The following is a 21,589-nucleotide window of genomic DNA, read 5'->3' as shown; positions in this document are numbered from 1 at the left end:
TCCTTCACCTTTGTCAAGCATGAACAGCAGCCAAATAGCATATTTACAATAGAGAAAAGGAGTTTTTTCTTAATGTTGGAAATCTGTGGTATACCAAGTCCTGACTTTATAGATGTTGAGAGTTAGACTTTGTTTTTTTTCCTCCAGGGTGAAAATAAATTGAGCAAAAAGAAGCATTGTGAGGAATTGGGGCAAAAAGCTTCTAATTTGCATTGGTTTTGATCCACTGGTCTTTTAAGCACTGCTTGTTTTGTGTCTGCACCTAGGTATTGCGCACACAGGCTGCCCCCGAGTCGTATTTATAGGTTTGGAGGTGAGAGCTGGCATCATGATCCAGTTTCCTAGTGGGGTGCGTTTTGTGTGGGAAGAGCGGCAGGATGGGAGCCTCTGAATGCATGATGAAGACTCCAGTAGTTTTGCCACCGGGGTGCTGTTAGTCATATGGTATCATTCTGGTAGAATTTATTTAAATTATATTTCAAATTAGCTTGTTAGAATAAAAATACGCTTGTGGGGAACACATTTAGACATTTGTCAAAGACTAGAGAGATTTTAAAAAAAAATTTATTCATAAGCCTGGTTGATAGTCTTATTATTATTCCTCTGAGGAAAAGGAGATGGTAGAGTCCCCACCCCTGTGCAGACAAGCTTAGGATAAGGCTTTGCAACCAGGTACAGCCCTTGAGTACACAAGTGGCTCCCAGTCAAAGGAGGGCTGAAGTGAGGGCAGCTCCCAGCTTTGCAGGGGCTCCAGGAGGCTCCTCTCTTTGCCCTGCCTGAGGAAATCTTTGTCCAGATCACTAGTGAGGGGCTGGCTGAGCCCAATCTGCCTTTAGTCCTCCTTTTGCTCTGGGAGTAATCTCATCTGTTGGTTATGGGGTGGGTGGTATCCACAGGAACCTGATGAGTGTGGAATGTTGCAGACCGCACTGCCTGGGCATTGGATCCTTTTGGGATCTTTAATTGGGAAAGCTTTTAATTGGAGTTTTTAGATAAAGGGGGAAAAAGGAGAGTTGTTTTGGTTTGTGTCCTGTGGGAGCTGGTGATGGAGAGGGTCCTCCTGGGGAAAAGGAATGGAGTCTGTACCACGATGCTCCAGAGAGCAGGCAAAGCAGCTCCCGGTGGAGGTGGCATCAAGTCATATTTCAGCTCACTGGCTATGAGGAAGAGCTCTCTAACGCCTTCAAATGGACTGAGTGCAGACTCAGTGGAGGCTCAGCTGTCTCGGGGGAGAGTGTGTTGTCATGGAGCACCACTGGCTGTGGGGCTGGGAAGGATGGTTAAACACATACAGCTCAAGCCCCGGCCTTCCTAACCCTCACTGGCTGTGTGAGCTTCGATGAGATAGTTTATCTCCCTAGGCTTCACTATCCTCATCTATTAAATGGTTGAGGTGATTAAATAGAAAATGTGTGTAAAGCACTTAGCACAGTGCCAGAGACATAAGTACTCAATAAATGGTGGCCAAGTTTATTATCATTGTCATTACCACAGCCATCATTTCTTCTTCGAGTGGGAAGTTGGCCCTTTGGGCACCCTCTAGAGTTAGGTGGTTGGGGATGACATGTGCTTCTATCCTCTAATCCTTGAATCCCCTTGGGAACCCTTGAACCCCTGTCAGGGAACCCTTCATTGATTATTTGTGTACACATTTACTCATTCATTCAACAAACAGTGATCCGCCTGTGTCAGGCACTGTCATGGGTGCTGGGAACACAATGATAGACATCTGTGGCTCTGGGATGCTCACAGGCTAGTGGAGGAGTTGGACATCAAGCAAATACTGCCCAATGGATGGGCACTAGGGTGTGTTGTACCGGGGCCATATGGACTAGTCAGTAGTTCAGGGTCTCTGTACATCTCTGGACTCCCATCCCCACTTATATGGATCTGAATTCCTTTCTGACCACCCTTCATCTGTTTGTCAGCTCTTTCACCTTTCTTGATCCTTTGGCCAATGACCATCACATGAATGTTGAGTACCTTCTCTGGGCTAGACACCAAGAAGATAGGTCATAGGACAGAGTCCCTGCCTTCCTGAGGGAGATGGCTGGTGAGCAGGTAGCTAAGGCAATGAGATGAGCCTGTTATTGAAATATGAACATGGATAAATGCTTAACTCTGTGAGAAGTTAGAGAAGACTTCCTGAAGGAGGTGACGTCCAAGTTAAGTCTTGAAGGATAGAGGGGTGTCTCAGGCAGACAAAGTGAGGAACAGAGCATTTAGGTGGAGAGTGTTCCCCGAGGGAAGTAGTGAAGTATGGAGATCAAGAACAGGGACCTTGGACTCAGTCTTTGCCTGACCATTCACTGCCTGTGTGACCGGACCAAGGTACTGACCTTCCTTGAGCTTCCATTTCTTCATCTGTATAATGGGAGTAATAATAATATTACACCAATGTTGTAGGGTTATTGTAAGGATTAAATGAAACACAAATGTTGACACACGTTAGCTATTAATAAGAGGCACGGAGATAGAAAAGAATGTGGAGTAGAAGGTGAATTTGGATAAGGGTTTCGGAAGGTATCGGCACGAAGGAGACCTTTGGGCCAAGGTGTTGGGACTTAATCCTCTGAGTGGCGGGGAGCCAGCCATGGGTGAGGCCAGAGGTCAGGGGAGCAGCTTGTCCTGGTGTCAAAGAATGAGGCCTGACCTGGGCATCAAGCATTGGGCTTGGAGAGGAAGAGGTGACTTGGGGTGGGAGGCAGAAATGCACTATACTGTATGGACTTTAGTCTGTAGGCAATAAGGGGACATTTTCAGTTTTGAAAAGAAGAACAGTGCTTGTTTTAGGGAATTTTTGTTGTTGTTGTTGTTGAGACAGAATCTTATTCTGTCACCCAGGCTAGAGTGCAGTGGTGTAATCTCGGCTCACTGCAGCCTTGGCCTCCTGGTTTAAGCGATTCTTGTGCCTCAGCCTCCTGAGTAGCTGGGATTACAGGTGTTCATCACCACACCTGGCTAATTTTTATATTTTTAGTAGAGATGGGGTTTTACCATGTTGGCCAGGCTGGTATTCAACTCCCAACCTCAAGTGATCTGCCTGCCTTGGCATCCCAAAGTGCTGGGATTATAGGTGTGAGCCACCATACCGAGCTAGGAAAATTATTTTAGAGATAGTAAGAAGGGGTAGTATGGAGACTGGAAGGAAAGAGACCTCATAGGAACTGGCCACACGCAAGGCAAGAAATGTTGAGAACTGAAGGGATAGAAAGAGAAAGCTGATACGGCAGATTTATATAATGCAAACCTTGCCTTGCTCTGTAATGGATCTGAGGCAGCGTCTAGGATTGTATGTAATATGGCAAAAGAGAAAAACATATGGAAGATTCCAGACTCCTCACTGGGGATGAGAGTTTGTTTAGTTTCGTTTTTTTTTTTGAGACAGGGTCTTGCTCTGTCACTCAGGGAGTGCACTCCAGTGCAGTGTAATCACAGCTCACTGCAGCCTCAACCTCCAGGCACAAGTGATCCACCTCAACCTCTTGAGTAGCTGGGGCCACAGGCACATGCCACCATGGCCAGCTAATTGTTTATGTTTTGTAGAGATAGGGTTGTACTCTGTTGCCCAGGCTGGTCTTGATCTCCTGAGCAATCCTCCTGTCGCCTTGCAGTTCTTTCATACATCGTTGCTAAATGAGGATACAAGCTACCATTTAATGAGAACTTGGTAGGTTGAGTCACTGTGCAGAGTACTGACTATGCAATATCTCATTTAACTCTTACAACAACCTCCCCATTTTCATAGTTGAAGAAACTGGGCCTGAGAGATTCAGTAACCTACCAAAGGTGTCAGTCAGTACATGGCAGAGTTGGAAACCAAGCTTGAGCCTATTTGAGAGCAAAATTCATGTTCTTTTTTTTTTTTGAGAGAGAGTCTTGCTCTATTGCCCAGGCTACGGTGCAGTGGTGCAGTCTCAGCTCACTGCAACCTCCACCTCCCAGGTTCAAGTGATCCTCCTGCCTCAGCCTCCTAAATAGCTGGGACTACAGGTATGCACCACCACACACCTGGCTAATTTTTTTTTTTTTTTTTTGTATTTTTAGTAGAGATGGGTTTTTACCATGTTGGTCAGGCTGGTCTTGAACTCCTAGCCTCAGGTGATCCACCAACCTTGCCCTCCCAAAATGCTGGGATTACAGGCGTGAGCCATCATGACTGGCCATAATTCCTGTTATTAAGATGCACTTTCTGGAGGCCAAAACTCTCATAAGAGTCATGTGGTAGATGGACTCCACTTTTGGTTGTTGGGATGAGAGAACGGGAGAGGCTGAGTTGCTATTGTGTATGTTTCTAGGCTGTGTGGTTGATAGTGGTGATGTTGACTGAGCTTGGGAACACAAGAGGAGATGCAGTTATTTTGGGGGATATGATGAGAGTTTAGTTTTGGGCGGATATGGTGACCTTCCACTTGTCCAGGCTATCCATAGCAAGTAGAAATTCAGCTCTAACACTCAACAGTTCAGATAGAGTCAGAGATACAGATTTGGGAGCCATCACCTCTGAGATGGATTTGACCTCCTAAGGAAAAAGAAACTCAAGAAGGACAAAGATGGACCTCTGGCTAAGGCTTGCAGTTGGAGGGAAGGAAAAGAAGCCGGTGAATGAGACGGGGAGGTGATGAGACTCAGAGGAAGGCTGGAGGAGAGAGGGACTGCAGAAGCCAGGGAGAGGAGGCTGAAAAGGGGAGCATCCTCAACAGGGTCACAGGCCTCACAGAGCGTAGAGAAGGCAGGGGACTGAAACTGTTTAGTACTCCTGCCTGTGGAAATGGGAGTGTTAGGGCACTGAGGGAGTTAGAGCAGCCTCAGCCGAGTGTGAAAACACAAATCCATTGCAGGGGGAATGATTTAAGTGAGTATGTGAGGAGCGAGTGGAGAAGTCTAGCTAAGCTGATGATGAAAGTAGCTTGAGAGTGAGTCAGGGTGGAAGGACCATTGATGTTTGTTTCAGAAGTTGAGGACGTTGGGAGTCTGAGGGTAAAGTAAAGGGGAGATTGAACATTCTAGAGAAGGATGAGAGGTTGGAGGCAGGAGGCAACTAGAGGAAGATGTGCATCGTCCTCAGAGGCCACGTAAGGTGCAGGCACAGAGAAATGTTGAGGCTGTGACCAGAAGAGGGGTGTGGCAGCTGGATCGGCTGGCTTTTTTCTTTGTGTGGGGGAACAGAGTCTTGCTCTGTCACCCAGGCTGGAGTGCAGTGGTTTGATCTCAACTCACTGCAACCTCCACCCGCTGGGTTCCAGCAGTTCTCCTGTCTCAGCCTCCCAAGTAGCTGGGATTGCAGGTGTACACCACCATGCCCGGTTACTTTTTGTATTTATTTAGTAGAGATGGGGTTTCACTGGTCTCTAACTCCTGACCTCAGATGATCCACCTGCCTCGGCCTCCCAAAGTGCTGGGATTACAGGTGTGAGCCACCAAGCCCAGCTGAGCTGGCATTTTCTTCTCCATGAGAGCTAAGAGATTGATCTGAGAACTGGAGGGTAGATCAAAAAGGAAAATGGGTTGATGCAGCTGGTTATAGGGTTGGGGCACAGAGTGAGCTGAGGCAAATACTGACTAGGGAACAGCCTTCAGAGACCAGTTGAAGATTGAAGATGGTGACTTTGTAAAGGTGCCAGTGGCCACTGGTAGATGATATGCCAACATGTCAAGCACCCAGGGAGTAAGAACAGATGCAGGCAGTCCCAGATCTGCCCAGGGACAGCCACCCTGATCAGACGTGGAGTGCTTTGCCATCCGCAGCTCTGGGCATACCATGTGGGAGGAGGGGGAGCCTGTTCTGTCTCTGTCACCTCTGTGCCCTCACTTCTCTGATTTGCCAGTCATTGTTCTGTTGTTAATAATTCTTCCAGATCTTTTCTAAAAAATGCATTAAAATTCTCACCAGCATGACCTCTTTGAGTAATGAGATCTGTAAGTTTATTAACCTCTGTGAGAAGTGTATTTTCTTGCTCCATGGGAGCAGATAATCTCTTGGAGGGAACGAACATTAATGTGCTGACCTGGAGGGCAGAGGCAGTGTGGGGGCGGCTTATCTGTGTCCCTCCCCACTCTCTGACTTAGCGTATGTCTCATGGAACTCAGGGAATGTGGGCTGATTGCTTCTGCCCATCACTGTCCCTCAGCCCACTCGGTCCAGCAGCAGCCCAACGTCAGAGAAACCAAACCGTAACAAAATCCAAGTTTCTGTCAGTGAGACTCATGCACTCAGTACGAGAAGGGGAAAGTTGAAGATGAGAGCAGTAAGTCTTGTACAGAGAAGAATACCTAGGCTGTATGTCATTCACAGTGGCCTGGGAACCCACTGAGTTGGGAGGGCCAGCAGAGTATTTGCTGTATGACCAGGTTGAAACACATCCTCTGTCATCCCAATGTTGGCCTTCAAATGTGCACATGTAATGGGTATTTGACATAAGCTAAGTAGAGATGATGCATAACTTCATCCTCATTAGCTGGATATTTCAAGCCTGCTATCACCTAGCCCAGCAGTCTTGTATGTACCCTGAATATTTTTGGTCCAGGCCCCTCTATATTGTTTATCACATAAAACATCTAATGTAAAGTTATATCAACATACTATCATAATCTGGGACTCGTGGCCTTGCCTTCCAGACCAGCTCTGTCTAATAGAAATAGGAGAGCTGGCCGGGCATTGTGACTCACGACTGTAATTCCAGCACTTTGGGAGCCCCAGGCAGGTGAATCACGTGAGCTCAGGAGTTTGAGACCAGCCTGGACAACATGGAGAAACGTCATCTCTACAAAAAAAATAATAATAAATACAAAAATTAGCCAGGCCTGGTGGCATGCACCTGCCATCCCAGCTACTCAGGAGGTTGAGGTGGAAGGATTGCTTGAACCTGGGAGGCGGAGGTTGCAGTGAGCCGAGATTGCACCACTGCAGTCCAGCCTGGGTGACAGAGCTGTCTCAATAAAAAAGAAAAGAAAAGAAATAGGAGACCCATATATGTAATTTTAAGTTTTCTAGTGTTCACATTAAAAAAAATGAAAAGAAACAAATGAAATTAAAAATTTTAATCCAACATACCAAAAATATTATCATCTGCACATGTAATCAATGGTGAGCAGCAGAGACATGATCCCTCTCTGCGTGGAATTTACATTCTAGTGAGGGAGACAGCTCCACCTGTTCCTGACCCCTCCCCTGAAAATGCAACCTGTGAATGGATCCACAAGTAAAATAACTGCCAGTCATGCTCAGTGGCAGAGGGAAAGAAGCAAGAGCCGATACCAACTTTAGAACGTGTGGTTGTGAGATGCCTCTCTGAAGAGGTGACATTTAAGCTGCTACCGTGTGAGCAGAAAGGGAGCAGAGCCTTCTAGGTGGAGGGAAGAGCAGGTGCAAAGACTGCAAGTAGGAAGGAGAGATCTGGAATGTTTGAGAGACTGAAGTCAGACCAGCAGGGCAGGATTGCAGCGAGCCAGGGGAGGGCCCCCTGTCTCGGATTGGAGAGAGACGGATGGGAGGGCAAAATGGAGCTGAGGCATGGGCTGGCAGTTTCATCTGATGGGCGGAGTGATTGAATAAGATGGAAAGGTTTTGGTAGGGTTGCAGCATGATCCTTCTTCAGATTTACGAAGAGCACATGCTGCTCTGTGGGGGATGCAGTGGAGGGGGACAAGAGTTGAAGGAAGGAAGGAGACCCACTGAAGGTCTCCAGGTCACAGCAGCTGCTGGCTGAGGCTGAGAAGGTCGCAGGGGAGATGGAAGTGGGTGGTTCTATAGAAGGCTTGGAGATGGATTTGTGAGAGCTTTCAGATGGGTGAGATATGGCACAAGGGATGAGGGAGAGGGAGGGAATAAAGACCCTTTGGTTTTTGGGTTATGCCACTAGGAGATGTGGGGAAGCCTGGAGGAGGAGTAATTTAGGATGGGGTGTGGGAGTCAAATTCAGTATCAACAGTTTCAGCTTGAGGAGGTGGGCGGAGGCGGAGCAGGGGAGGAGTCAGGTAATCGTATGCATCTGGGGCTCAGCTGAGAGGTCAGATGGGAGAAGGCTGGGTGAGGTCACCCAGGGAGGGGGAGCAGGCAGAGAAGGAGAGGGCTCAGGATTGAGCCTGTAGCAGCCATCCTTTAGGTGGCCATAGAGAGGAGGAGCCAGCAGAGAAGATAGAAGAGGAGTGGCCAGTGAGGGGCGGTGGCCTCAGGGCAACCAATGGAAAAGTGTCCCAATCAGGAGAGTTTGGGCATTGATTTGAGTGCTGCTGAGAGGTGGCCAGGACCTGACAGCATGGCAGCTGTGGGTGCCCCTGACCTGAGGCCCATCTGCGCTGAGGTGGGACCGGGAGCCAGGTGGGTTGGAAGGTGAGTGCGAGGCTGGGGAGCAGGGTTGTGTGGATCACTTTTTGAAGAAGTTGACTGTTAAGGGAGCAGAGAAATTGGACCATAGCATGAGAGGCCACAGGTGTGGAGAGAAGCATTGCAGGCAGGAGATGCAGCAGGTGAATTGTGAGGGGAGCGCCGCCCGTATGAAGTTGGGGGGCAGAGGAGCCCAGGCCTTGAGCAGATGAGAGGCTGCTGTTCAGAGCACCAGGGAAGGAGGCCACCGTGACAGAGATGCAGGAGGGATTGGTGTGGTGGGAAGACAGAGTTCCCATCTGAGGCTCCTCATTTCCATCTGAAATATGAGGCAGGTCATCAGTGGGGAGCGGGAGCGGGGGCGGGGGACAGGGTGTAGGAAGCTGGAGGAGAAGGTGCTGTGAAGAGGTTGTCTGGGAGTGAGCCGCAAGCCTACCAGAGAAACACAGGCCCACTGGCCACTGCAGGTGACAGTTTGAGGTCAGAGAGCATGAATTTAAAGTGAAACTTGTCCACCCTGTTTTGCTCTTGCCCAGTGGCTTGGGTGTGGGCGTGGAGGAGGCAGATGGCAGAAGGCGTGAGGCTGGGTTCAGCCAGGCTAGGGGGCAGGGTCCATCGGGGATTGGTAACCATGAGAGACCGTAGGATGGAGATGGGCCCTCCCAGGAAGAAAGGGAGGCCAGGAGGTGGTTGGTGGAGAGGGGAAGGAAGTTGGTGGCTTTGAGGTCTCTGCGAGGAGCTGGGAGGTTGGCTGGTGTGGGCGGGAAGGAAGCAGGGGACCTGCAGCTCGTGTCTTAAGGTGACAGATGATTCCAGGGTGTGGCTGTGGGTGAGGATCACTAAAGGAATGTGTGAAGGAGGCATTGGAGTGGAGGAGGCTGAGGAACTGAGTCCAGGGTGTTGAGGGTTATCCCTGTGGATGGTGATGGTGACAGGTGGTGGGTGGAAGAGGAAGCTGGGCCCGGAGCTGAAGCCCTTGGTGGGTGGCAAGAAGTAACGTGGAGGCAGGCAAAGGTGTGTGGGAGCAGGTAACTGAATGACCTTGCCTCCAGGGCACAGAGGGGGCTGCATGATGGGGCCACCAGGATGCCCTTTCCCCTCCCTTTCTGTTCTATATGTGTAGGGGAGGTGGAGAGTGTTGCCCTCAGGGACTCGCTGGTTTTCAGTAAGGCACAAAGGTGAAGGGAGTGTTCTGGTCAGGGATGCTGAGGCCCGCTGATTTCCAGAAGGATTTCCTATGAGTGTGGGAGGCTGTGAGTGGGAAGGACTGGTTCTGATTTGGGAACGTCCAGAGCAGGGAGGACCCTGAGTGATGCTGGATGTTGGGGAAGGTGTGGTCTCCGCCTCTCCCCGAGGTAGAGTGATGGCACCTAGTCATGTCTTGGGCGTGGGGAGTTGGGCGGGTCTTTTGTGAGTGTGAGAGAGACTTGGGGATTTCGAGTGGAAGGTGAGCTCCCCGTGAGTCAGCCCTGGTGGTGTGGTTGCTGTGACGCCACCTAAAACTCTGAAGACCTTAGAGAAGTGTGAAAGCACTGTAGCAAAGGAGGCTGTGGGCCTGCCTGCTCCCATCTAGAACCCTGCATTTGGTTCTGGGCACCTGAGGTCCCCTGAGTATAGATGTGTGGAAGGACATTTGGAGGAGAAAACGCAGAGCAGAAGGGGTCTAGGCATGCTTCTGTGAGGATGGTGAGAAGGCGGGGTTCTTGGCCAGGTGCAGTGGCTCACACCTATAAACCTAGCACTTTGGGAGGCTGAGGTGGGAGGATTGCTTGAAGCCAGAGTTCAAGATCAGCTTGGGGTGACATAGTGAGATCTCTTCTCTACCAATCTTTTTTTTTTTAAGTAGGTGGGCATGGTGGCATGCACCTGTAGTCCCAGCTACCCAGGAGGCTGAGGCAGGAGGACACCTTAAGCCCAGGAGGTTGAGGCTACAGTGAGCTGTGATGTCACCACTGCATTCCATCCTGGATGACAGAGCAAGACCCTGTCTCAAGGAAGGGTTCTCAATGTGGGATGTGGGGTCACTGAACACCCCGCCCATCCTATGGAGAGTTGTAGATAAGTATGTGCTTATCTGGGAAGGGTGTCCATAGTTTTTTATCAGATTTTCAAAGGGGTCCTTGATCTAAAGGAGATTAGCACCACCTGTTTAAAGGACTTGGGCATATTTAGCCTAGAGAAGAGACAACTTGAGCCGACAGTAAGGGCACGGGGAGGAGACAGCTGCCCCCCACCCTGTAGATTACCAGCTGCCATTTGTGGTGGGGAGCTTGCTCTGTGTGGACCCACCTGGTGGGGCTCAGATCAGTGGGAGGGAGCCCAATTTTGGCTCTGTGTGGGCATCTGAGGGAGCCCAAGAGCACCTCTCACAAGTGGGGTGTGCACAGGGCTGGAGGCGGGCTGAGAGGGCCTGTGATGCCTCGGAAAGCTTTGTCCAGACCTTCTTGTTCTGAGAAGTAAATAGCTTTGGGCGTTGCTGGGTTTTCCTCATCCTCAGGGAGAGTGTCTTGAAGCCTTTCAGGAGTGATGAGGTCCCTGTGAAGGCTCGGGGTGCGGCTCTGGGCTGCGGCTCTGGGCTGCAGAGGCCTCTGGAGCCTGCCTGCCTTCCTGGAGACAGCGCATTAATTCTAACTCCCATCTTAGGGAGTGCACCCTCAGCTTGTCTTGGGGCTTCAGTTACACCTCTGCGGTGTGAGAATGCTGTTCCCTATGGCATGCCCTTGGGGTGTGGGTAGCCCTTCCCCACATCTTTTTTTTTCTTTTTTTTGACAGTCTTGTTGTGTGGCCCAGGCCCAGGCTGGAGTGCACTGGTGAGATCTCAGCTCACTGCAATCTCCAGCTCCCAGGTTCAAGCGATTCTCCTGCCTGAGCCTCCAAAGTAGCTGGGATTACAGGTGCATGCCTCCACGCCTGGCTGATTTTTGTATTTTCAGTAGAGACAGGGTTTTTTCCATGTTGGCCAGGCTGGTCTCAAACTCCTGACCTCAAGTGATCCACCCACCTTGGCCTCCCAAAGTGCTGGGATTACAGGCAGGAGCCATCACAACCAGCCCTATTCCCCATGTCTTACTCAGGGGGGTGAGCTCTCCTGCTTGGGCCCTCATTTGCCCACCTAGATGGCTCCAGCATTGGGTTCTCTTCCATGATGTGGATGGAGTTGGATGAGAAGAGTGCTGAATTAGGCTCTCCAGGCTTGGGTTTGAGCACAGCTTTATTTCATAAAAGGAGTCCTGTCTTCCCCCCACCCAGTGTGTTCCTAGTGATGGTTAGGGCTCCTATCTTTATTTAGCACCAACAGAATCAGATTCAGTAAATTTAAAGTGACTCCTGTGAGACAGAACTGCTGATTAATTGAGTTTGACTTGGTGAGAGTGTCCTCTTTTTCTTTTGTTTTGTCACTTTTTTTTTTTTTTTTAGTTGGAGTCTCACTCTGTCGCCCAGGTTGGAGTACAGGGGCACCATCTTGCTTCCCAGGTTCAAGCAGTTCTCCTGCCTCAGCCTCCTGAATAGCTGGGCCTACAGGCACATGCCACCACACCTGGCTAATGGTTTTTTTTTTGAGACAGAGTGTAGTGGCATGATCTCGGCTCACTGCAACCTCTGCTTCCCTGGTTCAAGCAATTCTCCTGCCTCAGCCTCCAGAGTAGATGGGACTACAGGCACTTGCCACCACACCCCACTAATTTTTGTGTTTTAGTAGTGACTGTGTTTCACTGTGTTGGCCAGGATGGACTCAATCTCTTGACATCCTGATCCGCCCTCCTTGGCCTCCCAAAGTGCTGGGATTACAGGTGTGAGCCATCACACCTGGCCAATTGTTTGTATTTTTAGTAGAGATGGGGTTTCACCGTGTTAGCCAGGATGGTCCCAATCTCCTGACTTTGCGATCCGCCCACTTCGGCCTCCCAGAGTGCTGGGATTACAGGTATGAGCCACTGCATCTGGCCTTTTTTTTTTTTTTTTTTTTAAAGCAGGCATGCTTCACCAAGGATGGAATATTCTGAAAAACTAGAACTGGAATCCCACTGCCTGATTGAAAGCAGTATCACTGGCTTCAACGGAGGGAGCTAAAAAAAGCCGCTCCTTGGCTTCTCCCATGAATTTTAAATGTTCTGAAAGCTTTGCCTTGAGAAGGAAACAATGCCTCATGCCTTAAATAATTAAGTGGAGTACACTTAGAATGGCAGTGTCAGCCCAGGCTGGTCACACTGTGGCCCCAGGGGGCCTCTCTCTCTAGGGAGAGCTCTGTGGGTGTTGAATGAGGTTGTCTTCATAGCAAAAATCTGTGCAGCTTCAAATACTGCTTTTTAGGCATTTGGTGAAATTGGCATAACCTTGGACATGTTATAAAAGAGGATGAAGGTGGCATGTGGTAGAAGGCAAGTTTTTACCCTCTGTCACCCAGCCTAGAGTGCAGCAGCTCTGTCTGGGCTCTGTGTGGGCATCTGAGGGAGCCCAAGAGCACCTCTCACAGGTGGGGTGTGCACAAGGCCAGAGGTGCACAGGGCTGACTGCAACCTCCGCCTCACGGGTTCAAGCGATTCTCCTGCCTCAGCCTTTTGAGTAGCTGGGATTACAGGTGCCCGCCACCACGCCCAGCTAACTCTTACACTTTTAGTAGAGATGAGGTTTCTACTAAACCTGTTGGCCAGGCTGGTCTCGAATTCCTGACCTCAAGTGATCTGCCTGCCTCGGCCTCCCAAAGTGCTGGGATTACAGGCGTGAGCCACCACACCCAGCCAGAAGGCAAGTTTTCTGCTGAGAGGCTGCCTCCGTCAGCTGTTTGTAGCATACCTGTGAATTTTTAGCTGGTCTTAATTTGCCCCTCTGCTGCCATGGGACTGTCCCTGTAGGATAACTGTGGACCTGGCCCAAGCCTGTATCCTCCCAGCCACTATAGTATTGGCAGTGCTTTTTCTGTGCACGTGGTGGAAACTTCTGGAGAATCTGTGCAGGGAAGAGAAGGCTACTTTATCTTCTGGCAGAGGGCCCTCCCTTCAGGGGCAATGATGGCATCTCACAGCTGCTTCCTGGCTGTCCGTGCACTCTGTGCTTGCGCAGGATGCTTACCTCTGAGGCTGCAGAGTGGCACGCTGGGCAGACATCGGGTCATGCCAGGAGGTCCTTGTGGTATCTTACATGGTTTCTGTGGAAGAGTGAGTTCTGCCAGGGCAAGGGAACTAATACTTATGGACTCCCTATATACGGTGTTTCATTTAAGCTTCACATTTTATGGATGAACTAGAGTTTAGAGAGGTGAAGTGACTTGGTTAAAGTCACACAGTCAGGACACAGAGTGGAGCTGGTAGTTATGTGTGTTGTGTAACCCTGAGGCAAGTCGCCCAGAGGGTCACGATTTGTGAGACTTTTGTAGTTTCTTGAGAAAAACAACCTTTATTTTAAAAGTACAAGTTGAAATCTGAAACTAAAAGTGGAGATGTGCCTCAGAAAAGCTGTGTTAAGCACACCTGTAACAGTGGGGAGGCTAGGAGCTGAGCCCTTTTTTTTTTTTTTTTTTTTGATGGAATCTTGCTCTCTCGCCCAGGCTGGAGTGCAGTGACGTGATCTTGGCTCGCTGCAACCTTCGCCTCCCGGGTTCAAGTGATTCTCCTGCCTCAGCCTCCCAAGTAGCTGGAATTACAGGTGTGCACCACCACATCTAATTTTTGTATTTTTAGTAGAAACGGCTTTCACCATGTTAGTCAGGCTGGTCTCGAACCTCTGACCTCAGGTGATCTGCCCATGTTGGCCTCCCAAAGTGCTGGGATTACAGGTGTGAGCCACCGTGCCCTGCCTCCTACAGATTTCTTTTGCCCAGAACCTGCTGAGCCGTTTTCCTTGTCTTCCCTTTCTAATCCATCTGTCTCCCAGCTTCTCCCTGGCCCCTTTTCTCAGGTTTCAGCAGAGGTTATCAGAAGAATGACTTAGTTCTTTGATCCTGTTGGATTGTATGTTACAATCACTTCTATGAAGGCATTATTCAGATTACATGGTAGGAATGGAAGTCTCAAATAAGTTGAGTCTGTTAGGCTGGGTCTGTGATCAGTTGTATTGATGCTAATGTTGACACACAGCAGGGTTGTAAGCTCTCCAAGGCCTACATTGTTCACCCTCTTTTTGGCCTTGACTCAGAACCTTTTCCCTATCCAGCAATGTTCACACTTCAGATGCTCGTTCGCGTTGTTGATTGTCTCAAACAGTGCATGACAGCTTTGTTTTGTTTGTTTTTGGCCAGTTGTTGCAGCTGTTTTGTTTTAGCTGGGGCTCTCCTGGCTGTAACACAAGGATTCATCTGTTGGGAATATGAGAGGGAAGGTGCTTCTGTGATGAGGGTTTCAGAACTAGTTTCTCAATCAAACAGCACTTTATCTCCATAAAAGTCAGGAGTTTCAAGCTCCTCCATCCTAGGTGAGAGGTGAGACTGACTTTGAAGAAACGAAATTTGGTTCTTTACGCATCTTACAAAAATCAGCTATTTGATTTATATGCCCTTTTTCTTGGAGCAAGTCAACCCATTGAAGGCTAAACTAACCTAGTGAAAAATGGATGCAGCTTGGTGAGGGAGTTACAGACTAAAGCTATGATCTGAACCTAGGTGGGATCTTGGTACGTGTTTATTTCTGGTTATCCATGGCTGTGGTCTTCTAGGTAATCTGTTTTTATTTGTTTTTGTTTTCTAACCAAAAGAGAGCTGGAGTAGGTAATCCGTTTTTAGAAGGAGAAGTTTTAGGTAGTCTCTGGAACTGTTCCTGGTAACAGGTAAAATCCATTTCCCCCTACAGCCATGCGATTGAATATTTGCATGGCGGAAGCAGAAAGCAGTCTATGTGCTCAGACCTCTCACGTTCTAAGGGCTTCTGATGTTTTGTGCTTGGGCTTATTGGAATCAACAGCTTTATTTAGGTCACCTGTGTTGCAGTGGCCACCAGTGGGAAGAGAGCTGCATCCAAGCAGTCCAGGTGGAGGTTACCCTTGCACAGAGTAGATTTAGCCAAGTAGTACACTTCTGGCTGGTCTTTAGCCCAGCAGTACATTTCTGGCAGAGAAACCACTGCCAGTACTATAGTGGTTGGGAGGGTACAGACATGGGCTGGGGCCGCAGTCATCTCACAGGAACAGTCATGTAGCAGTGGAGGGGCAGAAGTAGCCCAGCAATGCACTTTTTTTTTTTTTTTTTTGAGACGCAGTCTTGTTGCCCAGGCTGGAGGGCTGGAGTGCAGTGGCACCATCTTGGCTCACCACAGCTTCCGCCTCCCAGGTTCAAGAAGTTCTGCCTCAGCCTCCCAAGTAGCTGGGATTACAGATGCATACCACCACACATGGCTCATTTTTTGTATTTTTTAGTAGAGATGGGGGTTTCATCGTGCTGGTCAGGCTGGTCTTGAACTCCTGACCTCATGATCCTCCCACCTCATCTTCCCAAAGTGCTGGGATTACAGGCATGAGCTACCACACCTGGCCCAGCAGTGCAGCAGTGCACTTTTTTTTTTTTTTAATCATTAAGACAGAGTTTTTGCTCTTCTTGCCCAGGCTGGAGAGTGCAATGACACAGTCTCCGCTCACTGCAAAATCCACCTCCCATGTTCAAGTGACTCTCCTGCTTCAGCCTCCCAAGTAGCTGAGATCATAGGTATGTGCTACCAAGCCTGGCTAATTTTTTGTATTTAGTAGAGATGGGTCAGGCTGGTCTTGAACTCCTGACTTCACGTAATCCGTCTGCCTTGACCTCCTAAAGTGCTGGGATTACAGGTGTGAGCCACCCCACCTGGTCTGAAATTAAATTTCAACATGAGTTTTCGAGGGGAAAGGCACTCCAACTATAGCACGTTCCTTATAAAAGAGGCCTGAGAGAGCTGCCTTGCTGCTTCCATCACATGAGGATACAGTGAGACTGTGCCATCTGTGAGTCAGAAAGTGTGCTCTCCACAGTGGCTCACGCCTGTAATCCCAGCACTTTGGGAGGCGGAGTTGGGTAGATCACGAGGTCAAGAGATCGAGGTCTTCCTGGCCAACATGGTGAAACCCCATCTCTACTAAAGATACAAAAATTAGCCAGGCATGGTGGTGTACGCCTGTAGTCCCAGTTCTCGGGAGACTGAGGCAGGAGGATAGCTTTAACCTGGGAGGGGGAGGTTGCAGTGAGCCGAGCTGTGCCATTGCACTCTAGCCTGGTGACAGAGCAAGACTCCATGTTAAAAAAAAAAAAAGAAAGAAAAGAAGGCTGGGCACAGTAGTTTACACCTGTAATGCCAGCACTTAGGGAGGCCAAGGCAGGCAGATCACAATGTCAGAAGTTCGAAACCACCAGCCTGGCCAATATAGTGAAACCCCGTCTCTACTAAAAATCCAGAAATTAGCTGGGTGTGGTGATGTGTGCCTGTAATCCCAGCTACTTGGGAGGCTGAGGCAGGAGAATCGCTTGAACCCAGGAGGCAGAGGTTGCAATGAGCCAAGGTTGCTCCACTGCATTCCAGCCTGGGAGACACAATCAGACTCCATCTCAAAAAAAAAGGAAAGAAAAAAAACCACTGTATTCTCAGCAGATCTACTGGCACCTTGACCTTGGACTTCCCAACCATCAGAACTGTGAGAAATAAGTTTCTGTTGTTTATAAGCTCTACCTAGCCTCTTGTATTTTGTGATAGCAGCCCAGGTGGACTAGGACAATATGTGTCAGGGTCAGTGAAGGAGATACGTGACATGAAGATTATAGATGGATAGGACTAACTGGTAATGAAGGGTTACGACAGGAAGTTGGAGAGAGGAGAGAATAGAAGGTCAAGAGCTGAGCCCTGCTGGAAGGACCATCTTTGTATCCAATCACTAAGAATCAAGACAAGATTAGTGTAGGAGAGAGGGACTGTGATGGGATCTAAAATCACTGAGAAATGAGGGGAAGTGTCACAGGGGTTGGTGGTTGACAGAGTCTGATGACAGGAGATTCAGGGCTGGGGAATTTTAGGGAGGAGGAAGAGAATTATCTGGAAGGATCAGTGAGGAGCCTAGTGGTCCAGCTGTGAAAATGTTCTGAAGGAGAATTACAGGGTGCCGTGAAAGCAAATAATAGGTATCCAACCTGGCATGGAGGGGCTGGAAAGGCTTCCCTGAGGAAGTGACATTTGAGAGGGTGGTGGGTCATTTGAGATGTGGGCTAGAGGAGGTCAAAGGAAGAAGAAACTCTTAAGGGATACACAGCCAAACGGAAGTTTGTCTTAACATTTCTGGGGGCTGAATGTGGACAAGGAACTTGAAAGGGGATTCCCCAAGGTAGTGCAAATTAACTCCAGCTCATCTATAATCTTTATTTCATGTATATCACCCTCTGAAATTGACATACATGGTCCTAGGCAGTTCAGGCTGCTATCATTGGAGGAAGAGACCTGTTGTGGTAACTCGTGGCTACAGAGAGAACTGGGGGACCACACGGAGGTTCTGTGTGGCCACCCAGGGGGCTGGCAGTTGAAGCACCAGGTGCTGCCTGCTGCCCCATCTTGCTGACTCAATTGCCGGTTGGTGAACATGGTCTAAACAGGCCTAAGAGGCACCTTCAGGGGCTATGAAATGTTGGGCTGGAACCTGAAGGTTTGGGGAGCTTAGGGAGTATTTTTGGGCTTTCTGCCGAATGAGACTTTGGGAAAGGCTGTGGAGAGCCTACTGATGCGCAGGATTGGGATTTCTGAATCATTCCTTAAGGCCTGAGATGACAGCTTTGGTAAGAGATGGATAAGGATGAACCTGTTTACCCCAAGACTGGCTGAGCACCTCAAGGGCTTCAGCCTAAACATAGTGTAGCGGGAGAGGCAAAGGGCTGATGTGGTCTGGGAGAAGAGTGAGTAGAACAAAGGAGTGGGAAGTAACTTATGTTGTGCACAGTGGAACAAAGTAAAGGGACCCTGGAGCATCACGTCGGGCTTAGGTGACTCAGGTGCCTGTCACGGAGTAGCTGTGTGTGGCTTTGGGCATGTTACTTAATCTTTTTTCTCCTTTCTGTTTTCCTCTGAAATGACGTATAGATGCTGATTTCTCGAGGTTGTTGGGAAAATTGGGTGAGATATATGTCAGGGGTTGACAAGCACTAGAACCTCCGGGAAGTACTTTTGCCAAGGTTCTGCTGAGAATGCAGGGAATGGATCTCGGCAAGCCCTGCTGTATGATCATGGAAACGCATTTTCTATTTAGAAAGCAGATCTCTTAGGAGCGGAACGGGAATTGCCCTGAAGCCCTAAGATGTAAATGTGCACAGAAACATGTCTGTCTGAGGATGGAAGCTTGAAGAAGAGAGCTTGGAGAAGATAAAAGTGAAGTGGGGAGAAGTCTATACACACGAGCCATCTGGCCCTTTGGCGAAGACAAATGACATGTCCCTGGTGCCTGGGAACAGGCAGGGGCTGTTCTGGGGCCAGACTCAGGGCCAGCACATATGGGCCCCAGCTGTCTGGACACCTGCTGGCAGCCTCCTCCTACTAAAAGTCAAGCATCAAACCTTTTCCAAAAGAAAGAAGAAAACTCTAGAATATTCAGTACCATAGCCCCACATCTGATTGATCATAACCCCTTACCCACACGGCAGCCAGAGCACTCCACAGAGTGACAGAGAATGTGCCAGTCTTCTGCTAGTCACTTTCCTCTGTGTGCTGAAGACCTACCAATACTCTGTACCTTTTCCTTCCAAACGGGTGCTTGCTCCCATCGCCTCTTGTTCTCTCTTTCTCTCTCTCTCTGTGTCTGCGCCCCTCCTTCTCACCTCATTGTTGACACATTACCTGGGTGCTGAGCTCTGTCTCATTTCTGGCTGAGACATGGCACATAAGATGTAGTCATGAACCCTTGAATTCACCCTGGTTCAGTTGTGCTTTATAGCCTTTTTCAGACCAGGCACGGTGCATTGGGAAGGGTCACTTGTGCAGCCCACTGGGGAAAATGAAGGAGGTTGGTGTTAGGATCAACCATAAGCCAGGGCTCCAGCTGTCAGGCCCAGCCTGGGGCTGAGAGGGTCAGTGTACCTCAGCATACCCCTGCGTGGGTGTGGAAGGGTAATGTGCACACTTGCATGCATTCATGGGAGGAAAACATTAGCTAGCAGTTCTGCTGTAGAGTGGCGTTCTCTGCTCCCACTACTGTCCAGCAAAGATCTGCTTGTTTGCTTTTTGGAATTACACAGGGTCCCACTAGCCAGGAGATGATCATTCTGAGCCCTCTGAGACTGGGGTTCACTCAGAGTCTCTGGCCATAGGATCAAGCACCTCTTTTTTTTTTTTTGAGGTGGAGTCTCACTCTGTCACTCAAGCTGAAGTGCAGTGGCATGATCTCAGCTCACTGCAGCCTCTGCCTCTCGAGTTCAAGTGATTCTTATGCCTCAGCCTCCTGAGTAGCTGGGACTACAGGCGTGTGCCATCACACCCAGCTAATTTTTTGTATTTTTAGTAGAGAAATACTAAATGTTTCACCATGTTGGCTGAACTCCTGATCTCAGGTGATACCCCGGCCTCAGCCTCCCAAAGGGTTAGGATTACAGGCGAGCCATGATGCCCAGCCCAAGCACCTCTTTATCAAGGCACTCTACAGATACCACAGAAATCAAAACCTAATCCCTACCCAAGGGGATTGCAGCCCACTTTTGGGGGTGGGATGCAACACATCTCTAGCTACCCAAAGATGAGGCTGAATAACATATGAGGGCCACAAGTAACGTATAGAAAGAGCTGGTATCCAGGAAGAGAACGTAGTCTGGTGTTGGAGCCAGGTGCCTCTGATGGAAGAGGTGATCAGTTTGCACTTTGCCTCGAAGGGTGGTAAGATTCTGAACCAGGGGTGTGGGCTTGGGGGGACGGGTGACATGAGCAAGGGGCATTCTGGAGGAAGGCACAGCTCCTCACAAAGCACAGGTATGGGGTGAGCAGGGACTTCTGTTAAGCCTGTAGGTTGGGTGCGGGATTGATAGGGAGGAGAGGACGAAGTTAGGTGGAGACAAAGGCTGAGTGAGGACTTGGATTTTGGCTCAGGGGGCTGTCTTCACAACCTGTTTATGAATAGCTGGACAGGTGGACACCTGTGGTTGGTTTGAATGGAGTGCAGTTGGCCCTGTGTAGTACAAGGGAATCAAGCATAAAAAAAGGCTCCCTTCACTTGTGTCTTACTCGTTTGAGGACTGCAAGGGCTAACTTCCTATTGAATGTGGCCTCTCTTGGCTTCCTCCAACCCAACATATACCCAGTGTCGCGGGGCTCTGTAAAGCTGCGGACAAAAACTATTTTTGTGCTCTTTCAAATACCCGTGTTTATTTTTAAACTTGAGCCTTTGTAAAGCAAAGAGGTATCATGCAGGCTTTGCTTTTGAGTAAAAAGGTTCTCTTGGGCTGTAGAACCTGCAAAAGGTGTTCTTGATTTAGAGTTGTGCATTCTCTTCATTTAATGCCTCAATGCATGTAGTCTGGCATTATAGGGAAGGCCATGGAACTCATTTGCTTTAAAACAAATCCTGGAAAGAGGAAACCCCACATACGTTTGCCAGTTCCTTACTCTGTCCTGGCAGATCTGTGTCAGGGGCAGTGGTGCTCATACAAGGAAGGTCTTTCACTGTTGAAGGTGGGGCAGGTGGGACAAGCTGGGATGTAAGTCTGAACCTGCCAAGCCCACCCCCAACCTCCCACTAATAGGAGCCCTTGGACAAGGAGCTTAGAATAGAATATCTGTTATCTTTTAAGCATATGCAAGTTATAACTGAAAAACGAATGAGATTAACTTAAAGTTCAAGATGGAGGATTCAGCACTTATGCTTATTTATACCTTCTTTCCCCAGAACCCATTAAAATGATAATAAGGAGATTATGAAAAGTGTAATCCCAGGACAGCAAAATGAATGGGAGGGGATTATCAGTAGTTGAGAGATTGCAATATATTTCTGGACCATAGAAAGCTATTGGAGGAAAGGCAATGTCAGAAATATAGCACAGAGGAGACCAGAGCCTGGAATCTGAGTGGAGGGGCCACAGGGGGTGGGGGTAGCAGGCCAGTCTGCCCTGCATAACCCCAGAGAGCCTCTGAACCGAGCGGGCCAGAATGAGAAGTGGTACGGAAGCTGGGGCTTTAATTGGAGGTTTCAGGGACATATCAGCGGGGTGGGGGTATGACTGGACTCTACTGGCAGAGCCACAACTGGTAGTGTGGCTGTTGGCATTGGTCTGGCATGCATCCGGGGTAGGTAGATGGTATTTGAAAGCATGGTATCAGGTCAGATCAGCGTGGGGAAGGGAAAGTGTGCGGC

The 21,589-nt window shown here is 49.1% G+C and overlaps 1 protein-coding gene across 5 annotated transcripts in view; it reads left to right on the top strand.

Annotated features, from left to right (window-relative positions):
• HOMER2 (homer scaffold protein 2) overlaps positions 1-21,589 on the top strand; it is a 103,713-nt gene that overhangs the window by 7,776 nt on the left and 74,348 nt on the right. For 2 of the 5 annotated variants that reach the window (XM_078326893.1, XM_035303942.3), the window contains exon 1: positions 8,217-8,332. The exons of the other annotated variants lie outside the window; for them this stretch is intronic. In XM_078326893.1, coding sequence (XP_078183019.1) covers positions 8,259-8,332 — 74 coding nt within the window. In that variant the 5' untranslated portion in view covers positions 8,217-8,258. Of the gene's footprint in view, positions 1-8,216; positions 8,333-21,589 lie in introns of those variants that run through there. 5 annotated transcript variants of the gene reach the window in all.

The sequence above is a fragment of the Callithrix jacchus genome, chromosome 6, assembly GCF_049354715.1.
Source record: "Callithrix jacchus isolate 240 chromosome 6, calJac240_pri, whole genome shotgun sequence".
NCBI lineage: Eukaryota > Metazoa > Chordata > Mammalia > Primates > Cebidae > Callithrix > Callithrix jacchus.
This window is presented reverse-complemented; position numbering and strand designations above follow the sequence as displayed.